This window comes from Watersipora subatra, chromosome 4, assembly GCF_963576615.1.
Source record: "Watersipora subatra chromosome 4, tzWatSuba1.1, whole genome shotgun sequence".
In the NCBI taxonomy this organism is placed as follows: Eukaryota; Metazoa; Bryozoa; class Gymnolaemata; order Cheilostomatida; family Watersiporidae; genus Watersipora; species Watersipora subatra.
Window position 1 is genome coordinate 27,204,548 of NC_088711.1, and position 21,920 is coordinate 27,226,467.

Consider the following 21,920-nt stretch of genomic DNA (forward strand, 5'->3'; position numbering starts at 1 on the left):
CGTATTTAACACCAGTGGGAGCTGACTCTCTGCAAGATAAGAATGATAATGCTACAGCTTAAAGAGAGAAGTTTTAACAGTGACCATGGAAAAAGATAATATTAAAAATAAACTACATGAACACAGTAATTGCGCATAACACCAACGCAATAATTCTCAGTTCATTTTTCACAGCAGCTCAGAAATTCTTGAGCCGATACAGTTAACGACTGTTCGACTTTGACATATGAATTTATGGAACACCATTAATTAATAGTAAACAACCTGAAATGACACAAAAGCACAACTTACATAGTTTTGAATAGACAAAAATATACATAGATGCAACACTCTCTCATAGATGCAATACTCTTGCACAACTTTATGCTCTCTTGTATTCATAAAACTAAGTACGTTCTTACGACACGGAGCTCAGTATATGCGGATGATCACGCTCTCACACCCCTTATTTTCAATACTTCGTAGCACAGATGTACATAACAAAGTTTTCACCAGCAAAAAGGAAGCAAGAACTAGACTTACGCGATAATCTCAGGCTCGACTACGGGCTGTTTCCTATGCGTTGACTTAGCCGCAGCGTTCATATCAGCTTTGAGTGTTTCAACCTCCTCATCCGCTTGCGTTATTGCCCTAAAACATAGCCCATAGGTATGCAAAAGCAATAGATGCAATAGATAGTAAACCGAAGTAATGCGAGTTTCATTGCGTTTCTATTATATTTACTACAAACAAAGCGTAGCACCAATAAAAAGGTAAGTACCAGACTGAGCTTACCGGTGAGACTCTGATGGCGGAGGGTAGTGACTCTCCACGCAGTCACTCAAGGTGAATCCAATGCAAACTTCAGGGCTGACTGGTTCAATTAAACCATATTCTACAGCCTTTTCGCAACTAAATGATGTTGAAGTTTTTTTATTGACATAACTTGATGCTTTCTTGTTAATGATTCCGCTCGTCAAGGCCTCATCGAAGGATACCTGAAAATAAATAAAAGCATTAACAGAATATCACAGGTGAAAATTCGTTTGCTTTTGCTGACTTATTGAAAACAATCACATTTTTCTCTTGTCAACGAACTCGCATGTATTGCTATGGAAAGCGATACCGATGACATAATTATTTTTACACTCTCAAGTTAATTAATAGTAAATCTTATTTCCTCCAATAAAAGCCATACAAATATTTAACCCAGAATGCTGCAGCTCATTTTAAAAGGCATGTCATCATTTTTATTTACATTTCAAATTGTTCAAAAAATATTGATTTTTGCAAAAACTCCAAGCAGCAAAGCGAATCTGAAGCGTTATAACAATTGCTCATCATATAGGTATTTCAGAAGAAAAAATATGCCACAACCATCTTGTCTCCAACCGGTATAAAGGTTTTTCAATTCAGATCAGTGTACAATCAAAACTTTCCTTAAGTTTTTTAACAACAATGTAAAACTTAAGCACTTAATTGACTATTCACAGTATTTTCCAACATGAGGTGCTTGAAGTTTCTTAAAGCATCAAAGTTCGTAACTTAAGCGAGATGGTGAATGTGAAAAATTTAAAGAAAACGTACAAAAGCAAAATATAAAAACAATAAAACACATTTGCCAGTTACTAAGTAACTTAAATTTTATATACAGTAATTTATGCTGTATATCTCTATCATTATCTCTAGGAGCTAGCTTATCCAACGAAGAAAAAAAACCTCTTTTTATTAATAACTTCTTCGTTAATCATTCTTACATCACTCTTATATAATGGATTTTGTTGCTACATGTAATTGCTTGCAACAACAAATTAAATGAGCGAATTAACTGAATCGCAGTGTTTTGATTATAACCTTGTTCCAGCATACGATGATTGGGACATACGAAGTGGGTCTTGGTAAAAATTAAATTTGTGAGCAGAGGTATTTTGGCCGTGTATAAAATCTACAAATACTTCAAGGTTCCTATTTCACTAAGAATGCTAGGCTAACACAGAATCACTTCCAAACACATGCATTACATCTACATTGTATACTATATAATAATAATACTAACATTGAGATAATAGTAATAGCATGCTCTCAACCCTAAAATGTCAGTAAATGTTATGACTACTGTTGTTAACACATTTACTAAAATATTAAATCATATTTTTATTTGTTAAGTAATATATAAAAAACAGATATCAACAAAACATAAAAACCTGACTAGCATAAAACAGTACGGCCAAAAATGAAGCTACAAGAGCATCACCATAAAATGGTTCTATTTATTGACCCTTCGATGTAGACCGACATGCATTATTTGAGGCCAACTCAGTTTCTTCAACATATAATATAAACTAAATGGGTGGCAGCCAGTTATAATAAGACATTGCAGATTAAACAGATGATCAGCAAATAATCATGAATCTGTGAAATTAAAAAGACATGATTTCTCATTGTTTACACATGCTCTAATTCCTCAGATGAAAATATGTATCAGTAAGACATGTATCAGTGAAGACATGTACCTGCTTTCTTTGCTCCGGGTCATACACTATACAGGTATTATGGCCGAGTAAGGAGGTAGCGATAGACTCATTGATGCTCACAGGCTGCCCCGTAGTCGATTGCAAAACACTCATTGAGGATGCATCATAGACAGATCGATATACTCCGCAAAGCAATGCTCCATAGAATGTCATGTACATCAGCCCGCTGATTATATCCAATATGTTACCTAGAAATAGAGTGAACCAGGTAACGTTGCATCAAAATTTTAGTAAAACAAAATATTTAGCTAAAAGTTACAATCTAAATCACGGGTGAAATATTATAAATCGTTAACTCGCTTTGATAAACTTGCACCTGTCTAGTGTAACAAGTTAGTACAACTCATGCCTTGGTTCAGATTTTGAACCATAGAGTTTTTTGCACTTTTTATTCATGTATTTGAGATTGAAATACATAACACAGTCAATCGCTAAAAGAAGCTAAAAATTTCAAATATGGCCTGGGCATCTTCAATATACTTTTTAAAACATTTTAGCTTGTCAAGAACTTGATCCTCAGGCTATAATCACTCGAAAATATGCCAGAAAAGCAAAGTATCTCGAGGTTCTCACCATTTGTGCCGTCGACGAGTTTCATTTTTATAGCCTCTGACAGAAAATGAAACTTTTGAGTTTGCGGGTTTTGCACCAGAGTTGCCTCTCCATGAATATATTTCATAGCAATAGCCTTCTCAAGAGTACAGCTTAGCCGCTCCTTTCCCATAGTGTAGAAGAATTGGCCAGTGTGAGGATTAAGCAAACCGACCTAATGTTGTAAAAATCAAGATTAAAACAAGACACGACAGCTTCTGTAAAAGTGGGTTCTGGAGAAACATGTAATTCTCACAATCAATAATAGTAGAGCAGGAACATGAACTTATCTTTCAGCCTTTTCCTTTGGAGGGTGGGCTACTCAAACTAAGATGTTTTATAGTCAGAAAATTATGCTGAATTCAATTATAATGTTTCTACACCTATGTGTTTGCACATTTCTGAGCTAGAGAGCATTTTCGAAATGGGAGGGGGCAACTCCAAGTTTGCTTGGAAAACCTTACATATCAGACAAAGAAAACTATTTTATAATCTCAAAAATTGATAAATGCTTTTATTTGAGATTAAGTGAGTCAATTCCCAGCATTCCTTAACCCATGCCAAGGATGCAGCAAGACCGCTTGTTTCACTGTCTTGATTAGTCTGTGAATGAAACCCTAGTCAGAGTGACTAAACTTCAATATGAGACAGCCAAACAGTATTCAAACAGATGGTTGATATTGGAAGAAGAGAGCATTCAATGTGAAATTGCTCAAAAAGTGCTAATCATTGAGAACTTCGATGAGAGTTCAGACTTCTTGTCATTATGCGTGTTATAAAAAGTATTGTAACAAACTCGTTATGGAAAGAGCTGAGAAAAGACATGAGAAGAGACAGAAAGAATGTGATACAGCAGAAGAGGTGAGATCAGATATTTATAGCTTTACAAATTCATGATGATTACTCCATGATGATGGTACTTTGGTGGGAGAAAAAGAAAACATTTTCATTTTTGTCTGCACATTTTGTGAGCAGCAAAATTAACTCTTTGCAGTTTACATGACTTGTTGTAGCCTACAATTTGGACATAAATTTACAGATAAATTACATGTATGATCCTTCCTTGGTTTTTTGCATATGACCACACAAACTACGCTAGATATGGCATGCTGTACTATGCAGAGATGACTAATCTGAAAGTATGGCATAGCAAGGTGTATGAGGCTCTTATGAAGAAGGGGTATTTTACTTATCAATCACGACATCACGGTCCATTCAGCTCTATTGCTTGTGATCAATCTATTGAGCAAACAGTTAAAAGAGACTCAAAGTCTCACGGTAGAATCATAGGGTTTAACAGGAATCATCGGCCTCTCAATGCTGGACTCTATTTCACCCAGAACGAACAGCTGTGCATACAGACATGAAGAAGATGCTAGTGCTTGATGATTCGGATGCAGCAAGTTATGAGATGCGTGAAAAGGCATGGAAGGCTGATGAGGAAATGAGGGAAGTCATGAAAGACTCATAACAGCAAGAATAAATCCGTTTGCGTTTCAAACCAGTGGTTTATTATCAGTGGTGCAAAAGCCTCCATTGAAGTGAAGCAGGATCTTGAAATGGCAAATGTGATAGGAGAGAAACAGCTTTCAGAATTTGTCCAGAGGAGGTTAAGCACTCAAGAGATTGATTTCAATGCATCCATCAAGTCAAACAAGCTCAAAACCTTCCACACATTACCATCAGCTAAGAAAAAATCAAAAGAAAAAGTCCTAGCGTGTTCGCACAGACTGTTTGAAAATTTGTTAGTGATCAGCCAACAGCGTAACTTGGATTTAAGAAAAGTGTTATCATTCTCTCTTGGCAACATCAGCTGGTCCCTGGCTAACTCTGATGGCTCTATATTGAAGACTGCTAAGTCGGCTCTGATGGCTGCTGTTGAGGAAGATGCTGATGATCAACCATCAATCTATGTTAACCAGGATCAGCTACCAGTCTTTGACGCTGTTGTGGTTGATGCTATGGCCGAAATTCAGACCCTAAAAGCTCCTCCAACTTTTGGCATGGTTGCAAGTCAGCTTTTGCAACGGATAGTTAGTATTGCAAACGTATATCACACATGTCGTGTGGATGTTGTTTGTGACACATACCCTGATATCAGCATTAAAGGAGGTGAGAGAAGTCATAGAAGTGTGGAAGGAAGGCAGAAGGTTGCTGTGTTTAGTCCGAACTTCTGAATTTTCAGCAGATGGCTCAAACAAGCCTGCTTTAGTGAAATTTTTAAAGGATACATGGAGGAAGTCAACTGTGAAGCAGAAACTAGATCTTGTAACAGCTTTTTCTCAAGAATGCCACATGATCAGTTATGACCTTGATGGATCAATCACTGTATACCAAATAGATAGTTTGACACCAGACCAGAGGAAGCAAATACGCGCATGTTATCACATATCGCAAAGATAATGGAAGACAAACCCAGCTCAAAAGTTCTAGTCAACTGCCAGGACACAGATGTTTTCCTAAGCTGTCTATCTCTAGTGAATGAGCTGCCATCACAAAAACTCATTTACTGCTGTGGTAAGAAGCAGTTGAGATATGTAAACAGGCTGTCTGTCTACTGTCCTCACATCCGAACGATGCAAAGCACTGCTCGGGCTCCATGCTCTAAGTGGATATGACAGTGTAAGCGCATTCTATTCCAACGGGAAGATAACTTTCTTCAAGCTGCTAAAGAACAATCTTGAATTCTGTAACACACTGAAATCATTGGAAACAGATTTTGAAGTTGATGGTGCAATAAGATAATCTATTGAGACATTCATATGCAGATTATATAGTGAAGAGACAAATTCCATCAATGAAGCAAGGTATAAGATCTTCTGCTCATCGTCTCGCACATCACAACCAAACCTACCACCCACACTAGATGAGTTAAATCTCCATATATCTAAGGCTGCCTATCAGGCCGCGATATGGAGTAGAGCCAAGCAAATCATCATCAATGTCCCATCCCCCAGCAACATGGTTGGTTTATGGAAGATGGAGAGCTTAAAGCTAGATGGATAACACAACAACCAGCACTTCCTGATGTGCTCGTGGACAAGTTTTGTCGATGCAAAACTGGGTGCCAGTCTCGTTGCTGTCAGTGCAACAATACAGATCTCAAGTGCACGGACATGTGCAGAAGCAGCTGCTGTAGCAATAGAAATAAAGAGGATGGAGATGAAAGTAGTGATGCAGAAGACTCAGATGACTGTTAATTAGAAGGTTAGTATTTGAGTGGTATTGTAACCAAAGGTGCACTTCATGTTTGATTAGAATTCATGTATGTGTCACACCGTATAAAAGACTGACTAATTGCGATTTCACTTGCATAATAAAGTAAACGGTTCAACAGAATAAGCATTAATGATGAATATATGTATACTAAAATGTTATATATACATGGTCTGAGTCTTTAAAAATACTTTTCATGTTGTTTTGCAGATCTGTAATGATATATGAGTTGCGGAATAACAAGGACAAACTGTAAAGCTGCCACAATGTCAACCAAACTGAGAACACATAATATTATATAATACAATTCTAATATTATAATATTTGAAGAATAAATATTTTAATGTTATTAGAATTGATTCCAACTTAGGTTATTGCTAATTATTTAGTATTTATATACCATTTTCATTATTACATTGTTGGTAGAAGCACATGAAACATTACAGATATTTATTTAATTAAAATAATATATTAATTAAATTGCTCAAAAATGAACAATCTGAGAGGTGTAGGTGTAAAAACCAGATATTTGAAATCAGCTCAAAATTCTGATCTAGATGCCACTCTTATCACATAGCCCACCTCCAAAAGGAATAAATCACTTTTTTTGACAGCTTTTTGATGCCCTCCTGCTCTACTATAAGATTCCATGACACAGTTAATCTATTAATCTGTTAATTTGTGTCATCCACAAGGTAGAAACGACAGAAACCCGCAAGTCAAGCGTGTTTTGTACTCGCAAAGTTTTACTGAATGTCTAATGCTTGCGAAAGATGGAAACGGCACTCCCGAAGGATGTGCGAGAAAATACCGTTCAAGCTATTCCATTTTAAACATTTTCTACACTTCAATCATTCCTATTTCGAAAGCGCGCTGCTAAGCGAGACAGGAGTGCGCAGCTGTGACGTCTGACGCAGAAGTCCTTATCTTTTTTAACACAGTGCCGGCGTCAATCCGCAACATGCAAATATCCACTGAAACATTTATTGCATGGTAACTCCACGTGCGGCAATTTAAAATCTGCATCGTCCGCACAATGGAAACACAAGGAATATTATAATAAATATTGGAAACTGGACTGGAATTGGAATATTGGACAATGCCTGTCTTACAACCAAACACTAAATTTTAAAATAGTGCTAGAAGTGGTTGCCCTAGGTTTGTTTCTTCCATTTTGTGAGCTGATAGGCAATTTGTTATTAAAGGCACACGAGTACTTTTGGCTATAATAGTCTTTCAAATTGTTAAAGACGTAAATGATGGCAAATAGCAAAAGGGAAAACCAAATAGTACAACAGAGATGCAGACCTTGACAGCATCCATAATGTTTAAGGAAGGAGGTATAACGACGAGACTGGGAATATAAGAGTTAGGCACTGAAATCTGCATGCTTCTGAGCACCGTGTCAGACACCCGACCTGTGTCCAAGTCTATTAGTCTTTGTTCCACACATTGTTTCAAATTCCACATATGACCTACAATAAATTCCACATATGACCTAGAATAAATTCCACATATGACCTAGAATAAATTCCACATATGACCTACAATAAATTCTACATATGACCTACAATAAAAACAAAAAATATGCAGACAAATATGCATTGACCTCGGCGCTGCTCTGTAAAAAGAAAAACACAACCGCTATTGTGACCACAATTCAAATCAAAATGTGTATCAAAATTTTCATAAACCTCCTTTATAGAGCCATTGGCTACCTCATATAAATCTATTTTACATTTATAAAAACTGAAAATACTTTTGCCTAAAATCTTACAGTGTGACGAAAATGGTGGCCCAAAATTTGTAAAACATGCATGGACAAATTAAAAGATACAGATAGCATACTGGTCACATTAGACAGTGGAATTTACTCGAAACCTTAAAAAATGTAATGGTAATGTTTTAGTTAACAAAAAACCTTGTGACATTTTTCAGATAATTAGTTATTTCAGACAAATGGTTGACATTTGTAAATAACATAAGCATTGCCCAAAAATCTTCCAAGCTTTGACTGACCAGTCTGAATATCAGTGATAGCTGGCAGATTATCATCAATGAAGCCCTGGAGGCAGGCCTGGCGTACTGAGAGCAGGGCTCCTGCGCCTGGTGTTCTAAATCTACCAGTCTTTATATTGACCAGGCCAAGCTTGACAGCAATCTCATAGGAAATAGTCTTCGCATGCTCATAGACAGTCACTTTGTGCTACAAGAACCGATGTAAAGGTTTTTAGACAGGGCTGTGTAGCCGAGAAGCATGCAGAAAAGAAGAGACATCTGTAATATTACAAAGACTGGCAGCCCATTGTCAAAATACCGACACATAACCAACTAGCGAGCATATTTAAAATATAGAGTTTGGCTCAACATGCAGTGTTCTGTACAAGTAATGTCTAGACAGCTTTAAAAATGTTTTAACCATAATGGTGTACACGTAGTACAAAAAATGCATCACATCTCTCAAAGATTTGAAATGCAAAATCATGAAAATATTGCCTCTAAAAATGCTCAATGAATGCAAAATGTTGAGCTGAGTAATACTGCATTTGTGTCTAGTTTGAACATCTTTTCTCAAAGGTAACATTGGCGGTACAGTTCTCAATTGCTTTGCTACAGTTAACATGATTCTATATGTGACTTTCTAAGATTAGGCAACACGCAATGCAAAAATGCGCATTATTTGTGTTATAAGGTGTACTATGTCAGAGTATAAATTGTACCAAGAGTAAATTTTTGTCATGTAATCAGTGATAATTCTTGTTACTTAATCTTACTGCATGAAGATTTTGGGATAGAGAGGTCTGCTCACCCGTTTTACAGAAGGATCATAGGTGAATGTCACCTTGCCCGAGAACTTGGAATCAACATTTGCAAGTTTGTTGGGAGCTGGTGAAAGCGTTCGCTCTTTTGTGGGAGTTCTCTACACAAGTATGCAATTGTACATTAGCCTAGTTAAAACTATTTTTCTCCATACCATAGCTAACATGCTAAAGTGCTGTCTAGTGTGGGTGTGCATGTGTGTGTGAATGTGTGTGTGTGTGCGTGTGTGCATGTGCGTGTGTGCATGTGCGTGTGTACGTTTCATAGTCAGATAGATACTGGGAACATCCATCCATTTCTATTTTGTAATGAAACCAGAAGGAAATGTCCTTTTAAGCAAACTGAACGAATATTCATCACTAAGATAACTCCAAAATTAGCACATTTCACTTGTTTAACCATGAATTAAAATAATGTTTAAATGTTTTCCAACATATTTTGCCCCTACCTTATGGCAACATAATCACCAAAACGCAAAAGAGAAAATGCCCAGCAGGTAGCGCCTATACTAAGAATAACACAGACATCTAAATCAATACAACAATGAGTTAGATTCATTCTTATCAAGCCCATAATTATTGTGTAAGAGGAAATGTTCGAAACTTTTCTGAATGTAAACTTAAAACTACGTGACTTTACATTCAATGTCATACAAACACCTTTTTGTCCCATTTACATGTATATCTTATCTGCTGAAAAATTTCTATTTATTCGAGGAGCATGAAGGAATTGTCCTACCGCTTTTTCTTGCCAACTTATGACCTCTTCCATCACCTTAGACTGGGCGCCATCAGGTGATTTAGCAAACACTCTTCTATCATCAGCGGATGTTGGCCTCCCGCTAAGGCTTGTTGAGCTTGAGTCTATGGAAACACCCGGAGTGAGGCTGCGAGTGGGTGACCTTTCAGAGGTCGCATTTGGAAACTGAACATCAGTCTCAAAGCTTTCTAAGGCAGCGTCTACTTTGGCCAACAATTCAGCGCTGTCAAAGAAGCAGATCAAGAAATATAGAATGATAAGAAAATTAGAAGACTGCGAAGTCAGTTTTGACTGCATGGTTTAACTCTCACACTTGAGCCTGCAACTAATTGGATGTTTGCTAACGCGACTTTATAAATAGGCTAAGGACTTGAGATGCTGTACACAGGAGAGATGATAGTTGAATCATGTTTAAACCATTACCTCAGTTGTAGACATCTCTAATACCCTCGCCTCGTTTCGAAATTGTGTGAAAACAGAAAGCCATGAGGCACTCAGATGGTGTCTATAGCGGCTTGAAACAATTTGTCCCTGCATCCAAATTGACAAATGACAGATTGAAAAGGGTTTTCAGTGATGACAACTATCTTATTTATTGGTTTCATCCCACAGCAACTTTTGACTATGTGTACTTGACTATCTGATAGTTCTGTAAAAATTTCGATATATTATATATTAATAATTGTAATTCGATAGTAATGGTGGCTGTCTCATAATTAATTAAACGGTTCAATTCTAATGATAACCAAATCATTTGTTACAAAACACAGGTGAAATAAGTGACTGGTTTGCAAAATTACATCGCCATGTTCTACAAAAAATGACTGCAAAACCGCTTCTATAATTCACATAGTGTAAACTTTCTCATGCAAAAAATTATGGCACCAAATAATTAATAAAGGTAGTGTCACGAATTGTGTACAAGAACAGTGAAATAAGTTAGAACAATTTTAAAAGGTGGTTTAAGTTGGTTTAGTGTTGCTGAAAAAATATGAACAAATTTGTGCAGTGGATATTGTACAATATTGTACATGGATATTTTGATACAAAAGCTCTGTTAAATGACTGGAATTCTCTCTTTGTTTCTACAGCTCTATTCGCAGTTATTTGCAAACCGGAAGCCACCTTCATCAGACATACAACAAATGTGTAAAAGAATTAGTACAAATGCTTGTTTTCACTCACATTATTTGTTGACGTGATTTTTTCCCTGACATAGTTAGTCCACGCAATATGGCAAGACATTTGAGCTGTTGTAAAACAGCAGACGTCCGTCTGCATATACCTAAGTTAACTGCCTACCGCTTGCTCCGATTTCTAGTTAAGCAATGACATTGTGAACTTCTGATGAGGAGAATTAAGATCAACACTAAACTGACCAATGGCCAAAGTATTATAAAGACCACTAAAAGTAGAAAGGAAGCATTCCGTTCTAATAAGACTGACTAATTGAACAAACTTTCTATCTAACTACAGAGTAACTAATTCTATTCCAATTACAATGGAGAAAAGATAACAATGAAACTGCACTTTTCTACATGTCAGTAAATTAATTATATTAATTGCATGATTATATATTGACATTTACAGTAGGCTTGAGAATTTCCTTAATCAAGGCGTCGACATTGCCTCTTGTTCCTGCTGTCTGCTCTACTGGCAGCAGATACCGTTAGGGCCAATTAGTCTAGGATAAAAACAGAGCTGACTATGGATTATCTTTTGTTACTTAAAGCAAAGTTTGACCCATTAAACTGCCGAATAATACTTCGATATCGATATTCCAAATAGCATACACATGCAGAGACTGCAGCTAGTCTCAAAACTCTAGAAAAAGACATAAATATATACCATTCCAAATTAAAAAAATGAACACACAATATCAGACAACTCCAACCACACATTCAATGGCACAAGAGTCGCACTTTATTCAAGAGATAACCACATTTATGCATTTTTTTATTCATAGCTATGATTATGAGTAAATTTTATCCATTAAAAAACTACTAGCCATATCATCTTGATAGTTGTTGTCTGCACAAATGGCAGCCTATTCGTATCTAACTAGAAATGGCAGCATATTCATATCCAACTAGAAATGGCAGTATATTCATATCTAACTAGAAATGGCAGCATATTCATATCTAACTAGAAATGGCAGCATATTCATATCTAACTAGAAATGGCAGCATATTCATATCTAACTAGAAATGGCAGCATATTCATATCTAACTAAAAGTGATAGAACACTAACAAGCATGTATAAGTTACTGCTGTTGTGTTTCATGTGAAAGTCGAATTTTTTGGAGAATTGTTTTCTGAAATACTTTAGGTAGTATTTATACCTCGATAAATAAAAGATATAGCATTGTATAGATTTTGGTGCAAACACATAGGCATTTATATGCTAAGCGATGATGTAGATCATACGGTATAGCACTCGCTTAACATGTCAGATGTATCAACATCAATACCTGGTATCTCTGTCTGAAACGCTTTACACATCTTAAAAAGTTTAAGCAGAAATTTTAAAGTAGATCAATATGTTTCCTTGAATACATGTTTTAAACAGAAAGTCAAGATCTCACCTTAATGACCTTTTAAGATTGTTGTTGTTATCTTTATGCATCGCTTCAGGTTGGCTGTCAGCATCTAAACTCCCAGCTGTAGTCGTTTCTTCAGTTGCGACTCGCTCCGATTCAACTGGCTGCAATAAAGATTCTCAAAGTTATCTCTCCACAAAAAGTGGGTGTACACTTATTTGACAAAAATTTCACAACTGAGGCTAAAATGCTACAAACGTTCATCAGATATAAAATTGTTAGTGGAAATACAAGGCGAGCAAGTTTTAATAACGATGTGCTTCAACTACTATCAGTTTATGGAAGATATAAGCAAAATAGAACTAACCTTTTTCTCTGAGACAGAGGCTCTTGTTGAACCTAATCTTTCCATAGTGACACCTCTATCGCCACCGGGTGTAGTGCTCTTTTTCTGCAACTGAAAAGACGATCCGGTGGGCTTAGTCCGATTGTCAGCGATGGATTGCTTCTCTAGTTCCCTCCAATTAGCCACCCTCTGAGATGGTTTAACCAACCCACTAACCATCAGGCCATCCCGATTTTTAATGGAGTTTCTCTGCTGTACCGCCTCCACAGCCAACTGTTGACTTAGTTGTTTGAGACTTGGAGAGGTAGGGGTGGCTGACTCGGACTCTTGCTTCTGAGTAGGAGCCTTGGCTAGAGTTCGTGTGTAGCTCCCACTGACAGAGCTTGGTCTAGAGCTAGCCGACTCAGTGCGAGCAATGATTGATTTTTTATCTTCCAGGTGTTTCGTGAGAGATGTGACTAAGTTAGGCGTTACCTTTTCTCCAATTTTTTTCTTAACAGAAAAAGTGTTTTCATCAGATTTATTAGACGTAAATGTAGAAGTGTGGGTTTCATTTGTAGATATATGGGTGGCATCCACATTCACAATAGATGCTTGTCTATAGCTGGTGGATGCTGATGATTCATCAGGCGCGGAAGTTGACAGCGTTCGATGCATTGTTTGCAGAAGGGTGCTGACTATTGGAACTGTAGCCGGTGTAAGGCTGCCTTGTGACATGGTCATGCTAGCCAATGAGGTAGTTTCGACATCCTCTGGAGTCGTGTTGTCTGCATTAATAAGTTGGACGGGCTCTGCAGCTATGACTGTAACACTTTCACTCGCCGAGTCTTCCATATACCCACCGAATACTTTTGGCTTCTCACCATGAATAGGCATCGGAGGGGAAACAGGAAAGCTTTGCTCTCCACCAACGGCTGAAGCATCTTCGCTAAATGAATCTGTATGAGGTACTGTACCCTTAATACTAAAGCCAATCGAACTACCAGTGACCTCAGGCGGTATTGCTTCGTTGTCGGTAAAGATGCTAGATTGATCAGATGTTGTTGATGAACCGTGGGACAGCACCTCAGTTTCTGATGTTTTAACAGCAATTGGTGGTGGAGGAGTCGGAAAAGTAACCTCTTCATGTGTTGTGTCACCAGATGTAACATTGGACAGGTCCAACGTTACGTCTGATGTATTGGCAGTCAATATCATTGAATCTGACTCTTCGAGAAACATCCTTGAAGTTGTTTCCCCTCTGACCTCACCTGTAGCAATCATGGACATTAGTTTCTGAGTAGTTTGGGTCGCCAGATGCTGAGAAGAAGCTTGCTGGTGCTCATAGACCGTGATGGACTGCGTCACCACAAAACTGCTGTTAGAGCCGAAAGACTCAAGCTCATGATTGGGAGTGATACCATCAACCTTTTCATGACTGTCTGCTTCACGAACATCGGTAGGCGTCGCTTCCCCGGACTCATTAACAACTTTCACCATGTCATCATGAGATCCAGATGTCAAAGCAGCGGTTGACAGCGGGCTGTTGGCACCAAGTATTGCTTGAGCACCATCTCCAGGCCACACCGGACGTTCCGGCACTTCCTTCCGAGGAGATGATGTGAACAGAAAATCTTCATCTTCATTGTCATCATCGCTGAGAATTTCACCGCTATAATTGATGTCTTTACCTTTGAGACCCTTAATGTGCCCTTCTAAGAGCATATCGGTGTCAGTGCTGTCAATACTTGACTCAAGCAGCTAAAAAATAACAAAGCTAAAAGTTTAGCAGAAGACAATACGCAATAACTTTAGCTGAAAAATATGGGAAAGAGGTGAGTAGAGAATAAGTAAAAGAAGCTTATCAAAAACAACATTAACTTTGGTTAATTTTAGATGCTCTGAGAGAAAAAGTTAATTTTTTCTCTATTCTCTATTACAATGAGTGCTAAATTGTGCTAAATAACTTTGACATATGCACCAATTCGTTTTAATATGAGACTTCAATCGTGTAAGCAAAACATTGCGAATAATAGAACAATAGTGACGGTTTACACGTTCAGTGAACCAGCCTGTACACGCATTGTTTGAGTGACGCATAAAACAATATATGCGAACAAATTAGAACAAGACTACCAAAGCCTTAGGAAACCTAAAATTTTCACTAGATTGACTGTGAGAGAATCCTGCTCTTTTATTACATTAAAGACTTTGTTTTCAATGCAAAACTTTTCCTCTGATGTACTACTCTAACTAAATCAATGGTGTTTATATCTGTATATTATTTTAAAGCTTTTTACATTGTTAATATATCAAACTCAATCTTGCAAACAGTAAAACAACATAGTTTACATATATTGAGATAAAGCAATGAAGATGTTAAAACATACATATGTATATGTATGTTTTGACATTTATATACATTTTTGACAATTTGTCTTTTGGCAATCACGATATACATATTATGTACATGTATATTGTGATTGCCAAAAGGCTTCTGCAACACTTCAATAACCTCCTTGAGTCATGACACATGATTTTCACATGTATCAAATAAAACCTTCATACTACTGCCCAGAACATCAATTGCTGGATTCAGCATGCAATGGTCATAATGGTCAATATGAGCATTAGATAGAATCATAGTAAGTCCAACCTTGTCACCAAGTTTCACCATATTCCTCTGAGCGGCTTCTTGCGATGTCAGCAGCTCGCCTGTTTTCATATTAAAATACTTTTTAGTGTTGGCATTATATATGCCCCGGGCTATAGAAACTGACACAGGTATCCACTCTCCGGTAGAGGGATCAAGGACCTAAATAAAACAAAAATTCAATAAATGTAATTACGTTTTAAAGATACCACGCCTCACAAATATGTCTGAGCATGATGCTAGAAGTAACCTAAAAAGTTCTATAAACAGTTTAAAAGGGTGGCCACATGGCAACCAAGGTGGAGTTTTGGACCTTAAAGCTTCCAACGGCAGAAGCAGCCACAAATTAAAAAGGTAACGAATGAAATCACGTAGCCATCAGACAGGAGATGCTAATACAGTGTTACTTTGTTGGGTAGCCACACTATACAAACTTTATTTGCTTAAAGGGAGGTATGTCCAGTTTTGAAGCTCTGAATCCGCTCCCATGTGGCTATAGTTTAAAATCTTTATATATGTTCAACAATATCAAGTTTCTGAAAACAATTGGTAATACTAGATGCTGTAAATATAGATATGTTTGACACAATGGGCAGGGCAATAATCTCACCTCGACCACATGTTTCTCTGAGAGATCTAAAGGAGGTACAAACGCGTTATCAGTTTCAACATCATCAATTTTCTGTGCACAGTCAACATCTCGAGGCACTATAATGTATCTGTGCAAACACTCGTTGAGTTTAAGTCGTTTGCCGCTGTGCAGGTCCATGTAATGGCCAGACCTTTGCATAAAGCCGTGGGTGATGGCGTGGTATATGTCCATTACTTCTCCGCTTTCTGGATTCACAAATGCGGCTGAGTCTGGATTGATCAGCTCTCTTTCTAAAGCCTCAGCCAGCTTACACTTTGTATTAGAAACATCGGTATAAGTTCCTGTAGTCGTGTCAAGTCTACCTGACTCTATGGCCTCGCTAAGTTTTTCTCCATTCTTAGAAGATGAAACTCTACCGAGTTGAACTTTTGTAGTGGTTACCAGAGTTCCTTGCTCCGCAGCGGTTTTTGTCTGTGATTTCCAGACGCGAGGTCTGCTCATGTCAGTGCCGAGAAGAGAAGCAAGCTCATCCAAGTCATCAAGAAGCTTAAGAGCTCCACCCGAAGTTGACTTGGGCAAAGAGCTAGTAGACTCCTGCACTTCCATTCTGGTACTTGACATATGGCAAGTCAGCAGAGGTCAATGGTTACAGATAGAACCATCATATAACCTGTAGCATCAAATCATCCCAAATAGTTTCCGACATAGATGATATACAATTACGATACAGGACCAGTTAGTCCATTAAATGCCTAGCAAAATGACATCGATGATATCCTAATGTATCAACAAGCCTAACAATCAGCAATATATCAACAAGCCTAATGCAAGAGCATAAACAGGGAGAAAAGACATGTTGGCTAGTACAGCTATTTCTGTCCTAATGACAATTATTCTCAACAATTTAAAACAGTGAAATGAAAAAGATGTTGAAATGAATGATTAAACTACAGCAGTGTCAAAGCCTAATAATAGAGCATAAACAAAACATCCTAGTAGAAATACCACAGCGATCTACCTTGTTATACATGTTTATCACGCTTGTAGATCACGAGATGTAGAGATAACACGATATACGCTTTACCACTAGCAGTGAGAAATTCCGAGCTGCTTTTACTGGTATCGCAACGATGCAAACACAAATGAATTCGAGCGAACTCAAAATACGCAATAATTAATGCTCACAAAGCATTCAGGTCCCCCTATTCATTTGAAGCATATCAATGACCTAAAAATCACAAAGTAACAGTGCTAATGCGAGTTAACAAAGGTGCAGCACAATCATAGAGTTTTTAAAGTGTCGGATATCAATAGACGGTGTTTAGAACTAAAATATTTTGCTGGTCAGAGAAGAAGGGAAAGAACAAAGAGACCTACCCCATATCACACTAACAATCGGCCTATAGAGAAAATTACATAAAAACTTGATTATAGACTAAACAGTCACAGGAGCCGATGTTTAGCCTGTAGCAGAATATGCTGCTGCCTCCAGCAGTAAGGAATGCTCACTCATTTGCCATAGCCAATGACACTGAAAGTTACATTTTGTAGTGCACCTTACAGTCCAACGATATTTACAAATAACCTACAACTGCTATTACGTATTACTGATGCCTGATCGACCCTCTTCTCAACTGTACAATAAAACATAGACCATGTTTGAATAGGTACCATCTCAGAAACTTTGTAAGACAATTGTGCATCCTCTTTTTTAACCACATATGATAGTAATTTCATGATATTTTATTGAAATCTGCGCCCTGCTATATGACGTAGTGAATATTTATTAATACCAACACCTAAAGTGTCTAAGGGAATAGGACAAGCTAATATTGGTCTGTGACAGCGGTGCAATTCATCTACAAAACTTGGAGCTCAGTAGGTAATGGCAACTCTTAAAGTGACATCTATAAGGATGTGAATCAGAAATTGAACAATACATACAAAATGCTTTTCTTCCCTGCTCAAGCATTCTAATAATAAGGCATTCTAATAATCTACAGCGGCACCTTGGACTGATATTCCCTATTCACCAGTCAGGATAGATAAACATTTTGTTTTCAGCGCACCACCATTGCTGATACTATTATTAGCTCTTACATGTAACGGTTGAGCACGCGTTGGCACGGTATGGAGATAACGTGAGTTTCATTTAAAGCTTATGAACGCATCGATTATATGAAGGAATAGGAGCCTGTCAGTCAGTCCTACCCCTATCCAACCAAAGCAATCATTGCAGAGATACTATACATAAAATACACTATTTTTATGTAAAGTATATACTATACATAAAAATCAATAAAGGAGAAAATTACGAATAAGGGCTTCCCACACTTTCATATCTCATATATAAATGGACAGAGATATCATATTTCAATAACATTTTCTTACCATACCGAAATCTATGGATATGTTATAAAAACATGTAAAAGGGACCTAGTACAACAGCATAGGTACCTGCTACCAACAACTCTACCATATCATTATAACAGGCACGAGTAATTTGTTTTTTCAACTGAAGTGAAAGATTTACCCTCTTTCACGTAACTAATCCGGCATAAAACTATTTTCTAGCAGCGAGTTAGGTAATTCAAAGTGACCTACTTGTTGCGCTGATGTAATTCAATGTAAAGAAAAAAATTTGCAGCTTAATTAAGAAATAAATTTTACAATAACTCGTCTTACCTATATAGTATTCCAAAATAAGACGGGAGAGGATGATTCCGAGATCAATCAGACAATACTCAGTTGAAACTGCTTTCAGCTTGTCCGGATTCCAGCACATTGACATTGTAGAGGATGGCTTGAATTGACACATCTGCAAATATTCTCACCACTGCCCACAGCATCTCCCACCAAAACTGCGAACACATCACACATACAAACGCATACGCATCATTCAACCGCGACCAACCAAACCAGAGAACTCCAGATTTGTCTTGCAATAGTCGGGGCCAAGTGAACGCAAAACAAATAGCTGAGGGTTGATACAACTAACCTTAACCGAGCGAGATGTAGCACGAGATTTACTTATCCTATTCAGAGTTGAGCCTCGCTCCTGCAGATGAGCGAACATCTCCTGTATCAAGAATAAACACCAAAACTAGTTCTTCATATTGTTGGCTACAAACATGATCTCTAACGCTTCAAAGATTATTGAAAAAAAATTGTAAAAGGCTTTTATTATAGCTTTTATATAACTTATATCATTGAAATGACAAACAAGGGCTCTATGTTAAAAAAACATATATAAAACATATTTTCCACTAAGAAAGTATTTAATAAAATAGTGGATTCAACCTAGAAAACCAGAAGGCTACCAAAATCAACTGTATTTGACTTGATATCAGGGCTACTCTCGGGAAAACAGATATGAGTGATTTGCCCATGCGTTTTCTTTCCATTTGAATTTTCCTGAAAATTCTGTATAAAGTCCAAATTCATAAGCATTAGCAAAGCATTGTTACTCATGTTTACACTTTAAATACATTTTTATATCCAGCAAAAATTAAAACAAAAAAAATATTCTGGATCAAAGTATATTTGAATTTAATACAAAAAAAAACAAAACTCTGTTTAATTCTACATTTCACTAACAATGAGTTAAAGTGTAGATGAAGCCACTTTTTATTTAATTAATGTGTTATGTTGTTTTACCACCTACTTTACAGAAGTGTGGCACTCAGAAACCTTCTATGGTTGCTCAAATGGTGGTAAAAAAATGATAGAGGTAAAATTTTCTTAGCTGTGAAGTACAAAATTTTTTGTAATCAATTTATAACATTTCTTTTTTTAAATATCTGAAAGGGTATATGGTATATAATAATACAATGGTATATAACAATAATTAACGATTTTAATCACATGAATATTTGCTTGGGACAACTCAGTTGTGTTTATAAGTTTACGTGCTGTGTTTTCTCTGCAAAGTTTTCACCAGATATAAAGTGTTTTAAAAATACTGTGCAAAAATACTAGATTACTTTGGCAGATAGGACCACAAAAGGGTATAAATAGAAACAAAAAACAGGGTCAGACGGTACGCATATAGCAAGTACGATCTTTAAAATTATTGTAAATTACAAAGAAATGAAAAATATAACGGTGATGATTAACATTTCAGTCTAGTAGAGAGGTTAAAACTATAAGTATAAATGAAAATTTTAATAAACAACGAGTGCTTACCCGTGGTGAAATACTACTCTGACTTCCTCCATGGCCATCCTCTACATTAGACCGGCTATGTCGGCTGTACAGGGTGAGTATTTCCAGAGACTTATCAACATTCTTCAGCCTACGTAGTATAGTATATAGTATAGCCTATAGTATAGCCGTAGTATGGCATCAGGTATGAGAATAATAAAGAACTTAATAAAAATCGATCAAGAAAAAACGACTGGAGTTTTTGGGCAAAGAATGCGAATGGAGTGTGTAGAGAACTTGAGGGTAACAGAAAGAATTAAAGAAAAACAGAGCAGGGGCAGACAACAACTGACCTACCTGGGAAACCTAAGCAAATAGATGGCGACTCAAGTACCAGAAAGAAAGAGAAAGCAGAGGTATCAGAGCAAACATTATTAAAACTTAACAAGAGATAAGAAGTGGTGGAGAACCATGATTGCCTAGGTCCTCTCAAGACATGGTACTTAAAGAGAGAGAAAGATGAGAATATTTAGTTGAAGTTGTTGGTTAAGTGAGGTTTACTAGCTGCTGTTTTAGACATCCATGAATGACATGGTTTGGAGTGATCAACTCTGATAAAAGTTAAAAACAGGTAGTCAGCTACTTGGCTTGAAAATAAGACCATGAAAACCCAATGAAATCGATTACTTGTGAATCAGCATTGACTAAATTGACAGCATAAAAATATTGAACTATGGCAGCGATTGTGGGGCTATTTATAACAAGCATTATGGAGCAATCGATGTAGTCTGCCAAGGTGTGACTCTCCACATCTAACCAACATCGCAAAAAGGACGGTATGCATGCTGAATACAAAAAGTACAATTGAGATTATTGTGTCAATTTTTGCATTTAAAATATTGCCAGAACCAACGCAACTGTGTTACAAAATGATACAAAAAATGTTAAAAGTTGATGCAACTATTTAACGTAAGTTTGCACCTTCATATGAACAGCATGATTTAAAGTCAAGTACAGTGCACCCTCAGGATACAAGTTTGATCCGTTCCAGGTTTTGCATCGCATGGTGAAAAGATCATTAGTAGGGGTATATAAACTGTAGTAATTATATAATGCAAACATCCCCTGGTAAAAATCATCAAAATTTTATATAAGTGCTGTATATATTAAAAATTATTAACAAAATAGTACGTTAATCTTAGTAACTATAGTTACCTACAGTAACTCTATTGTATTTAGTGGTTATGATCTGCAATAAAATTTAACATTGTAATGTATTGTTGGGAGTTCTTACCTTCAAGACAGACGTATGTATAACAAACTTTGAATTCACTTCAAATAAGTTTAGCTTATTAAACATATACTTTAAAGCTAAGCTTCAGTATGTATTTTTAGTTATTTTACTGACCTTCAACTTTTTATCACTAAAATTTTACCACTTATCAGTTTCTGTCCATGCTTGCACTATAACTTTTAGCGGACATGTTTAAAACTTGTCTGACCACTGGTCTCTTTGAAGAGATCGCAACTCCAACTTTGCTACTGGTTTTAAAGGAAAAATATTACCGTTTTACAAACGAGAATTGCTGAACTCAAAGAAATCGGTCATTGAGTCTTTTTCAGGCGTTATGAAAATATTCTCAGCAAACAGCATTTTGGCATCTTTGTTATTTTGACATACGTAATAAGCACACAGACTGCCAAATTTGAACTCGGGCAAAAATTTTGTTGAATTCATATGGTGAAAAAAGATTTGTTTGGTAAGGTG

The 21,920-nt window shown here is 36.8% G+C and overlaps 1 protein-coding gene across 1 annotated transcript in view; it reads right to left on the reverse strand.

The window, feature by feature from the left end:
• Positions 1 to 518: 518 nt before the first annotated feature.
• The window catches only part of LOC137394105 (dystonin-like), a 73,018-nt gene continuing 51,616 nt past the window's right edge, over positions 519 to 21,920 (reverse strand). Inside the window, exons 25-39 of the mRNA XM_068080823.1 lie at positions 20,195 to 20,303; positions 19,008 to 19,088; positions 16,733 to 16,761; positions 16,028 to 16,622; positions 15,421 to 15,579; positions 12,807 to 14,525; positions 12,485 to 12,603; positions 9,879 to 10,122; positions 9,130 to 9,240; positions 8,340 to 8,526; positions 7,629 to 7,795; positions 3,087 to 3,279; positions 2,493 to 2,701; positions 775 to 977; positions 519 to 630 (exon numbers count right to left, since the gene is read on the reverse strand). Coding sequence (XP_067936924.1) covers positions 519 to 630; positions 775 to 977; positions 2,493 to 2,701; positions 3,087 to 3,279; positions 7,629 to 7,795; positions 8,340 to 8,526; positions 9,130 to 9,240; positions 9,879 to 10,122; positions 12,485 to 12,603; positions 12,807 to 14,525; positions 15,421 to 15,579; positions 16,028 to 16,622; positions 16,733 to 16,761; positions 19,008 to 19,088; positions 20,195 to 20,303 — 4,237 coding nt within the window. The remainder of the gene's footprint in view (positions 631 to 774; positions 978 to 2,492; positions 2,702 to 3,086; positions 3,280 to 7,628; positions 7,796 to 8,339; positions 8,527 to 9,129; positions 9,241 to 9,878; positions 10,123 to 12,484; positions 12,604 to 12,806; positions 14,526 to 15,420; positions 15,580 to 16,027; positions 16,623 to 16,732; positions 16,762 to 19,007; positions 19,089 to 20,194; positions 20,304 to 21,920) is intronic.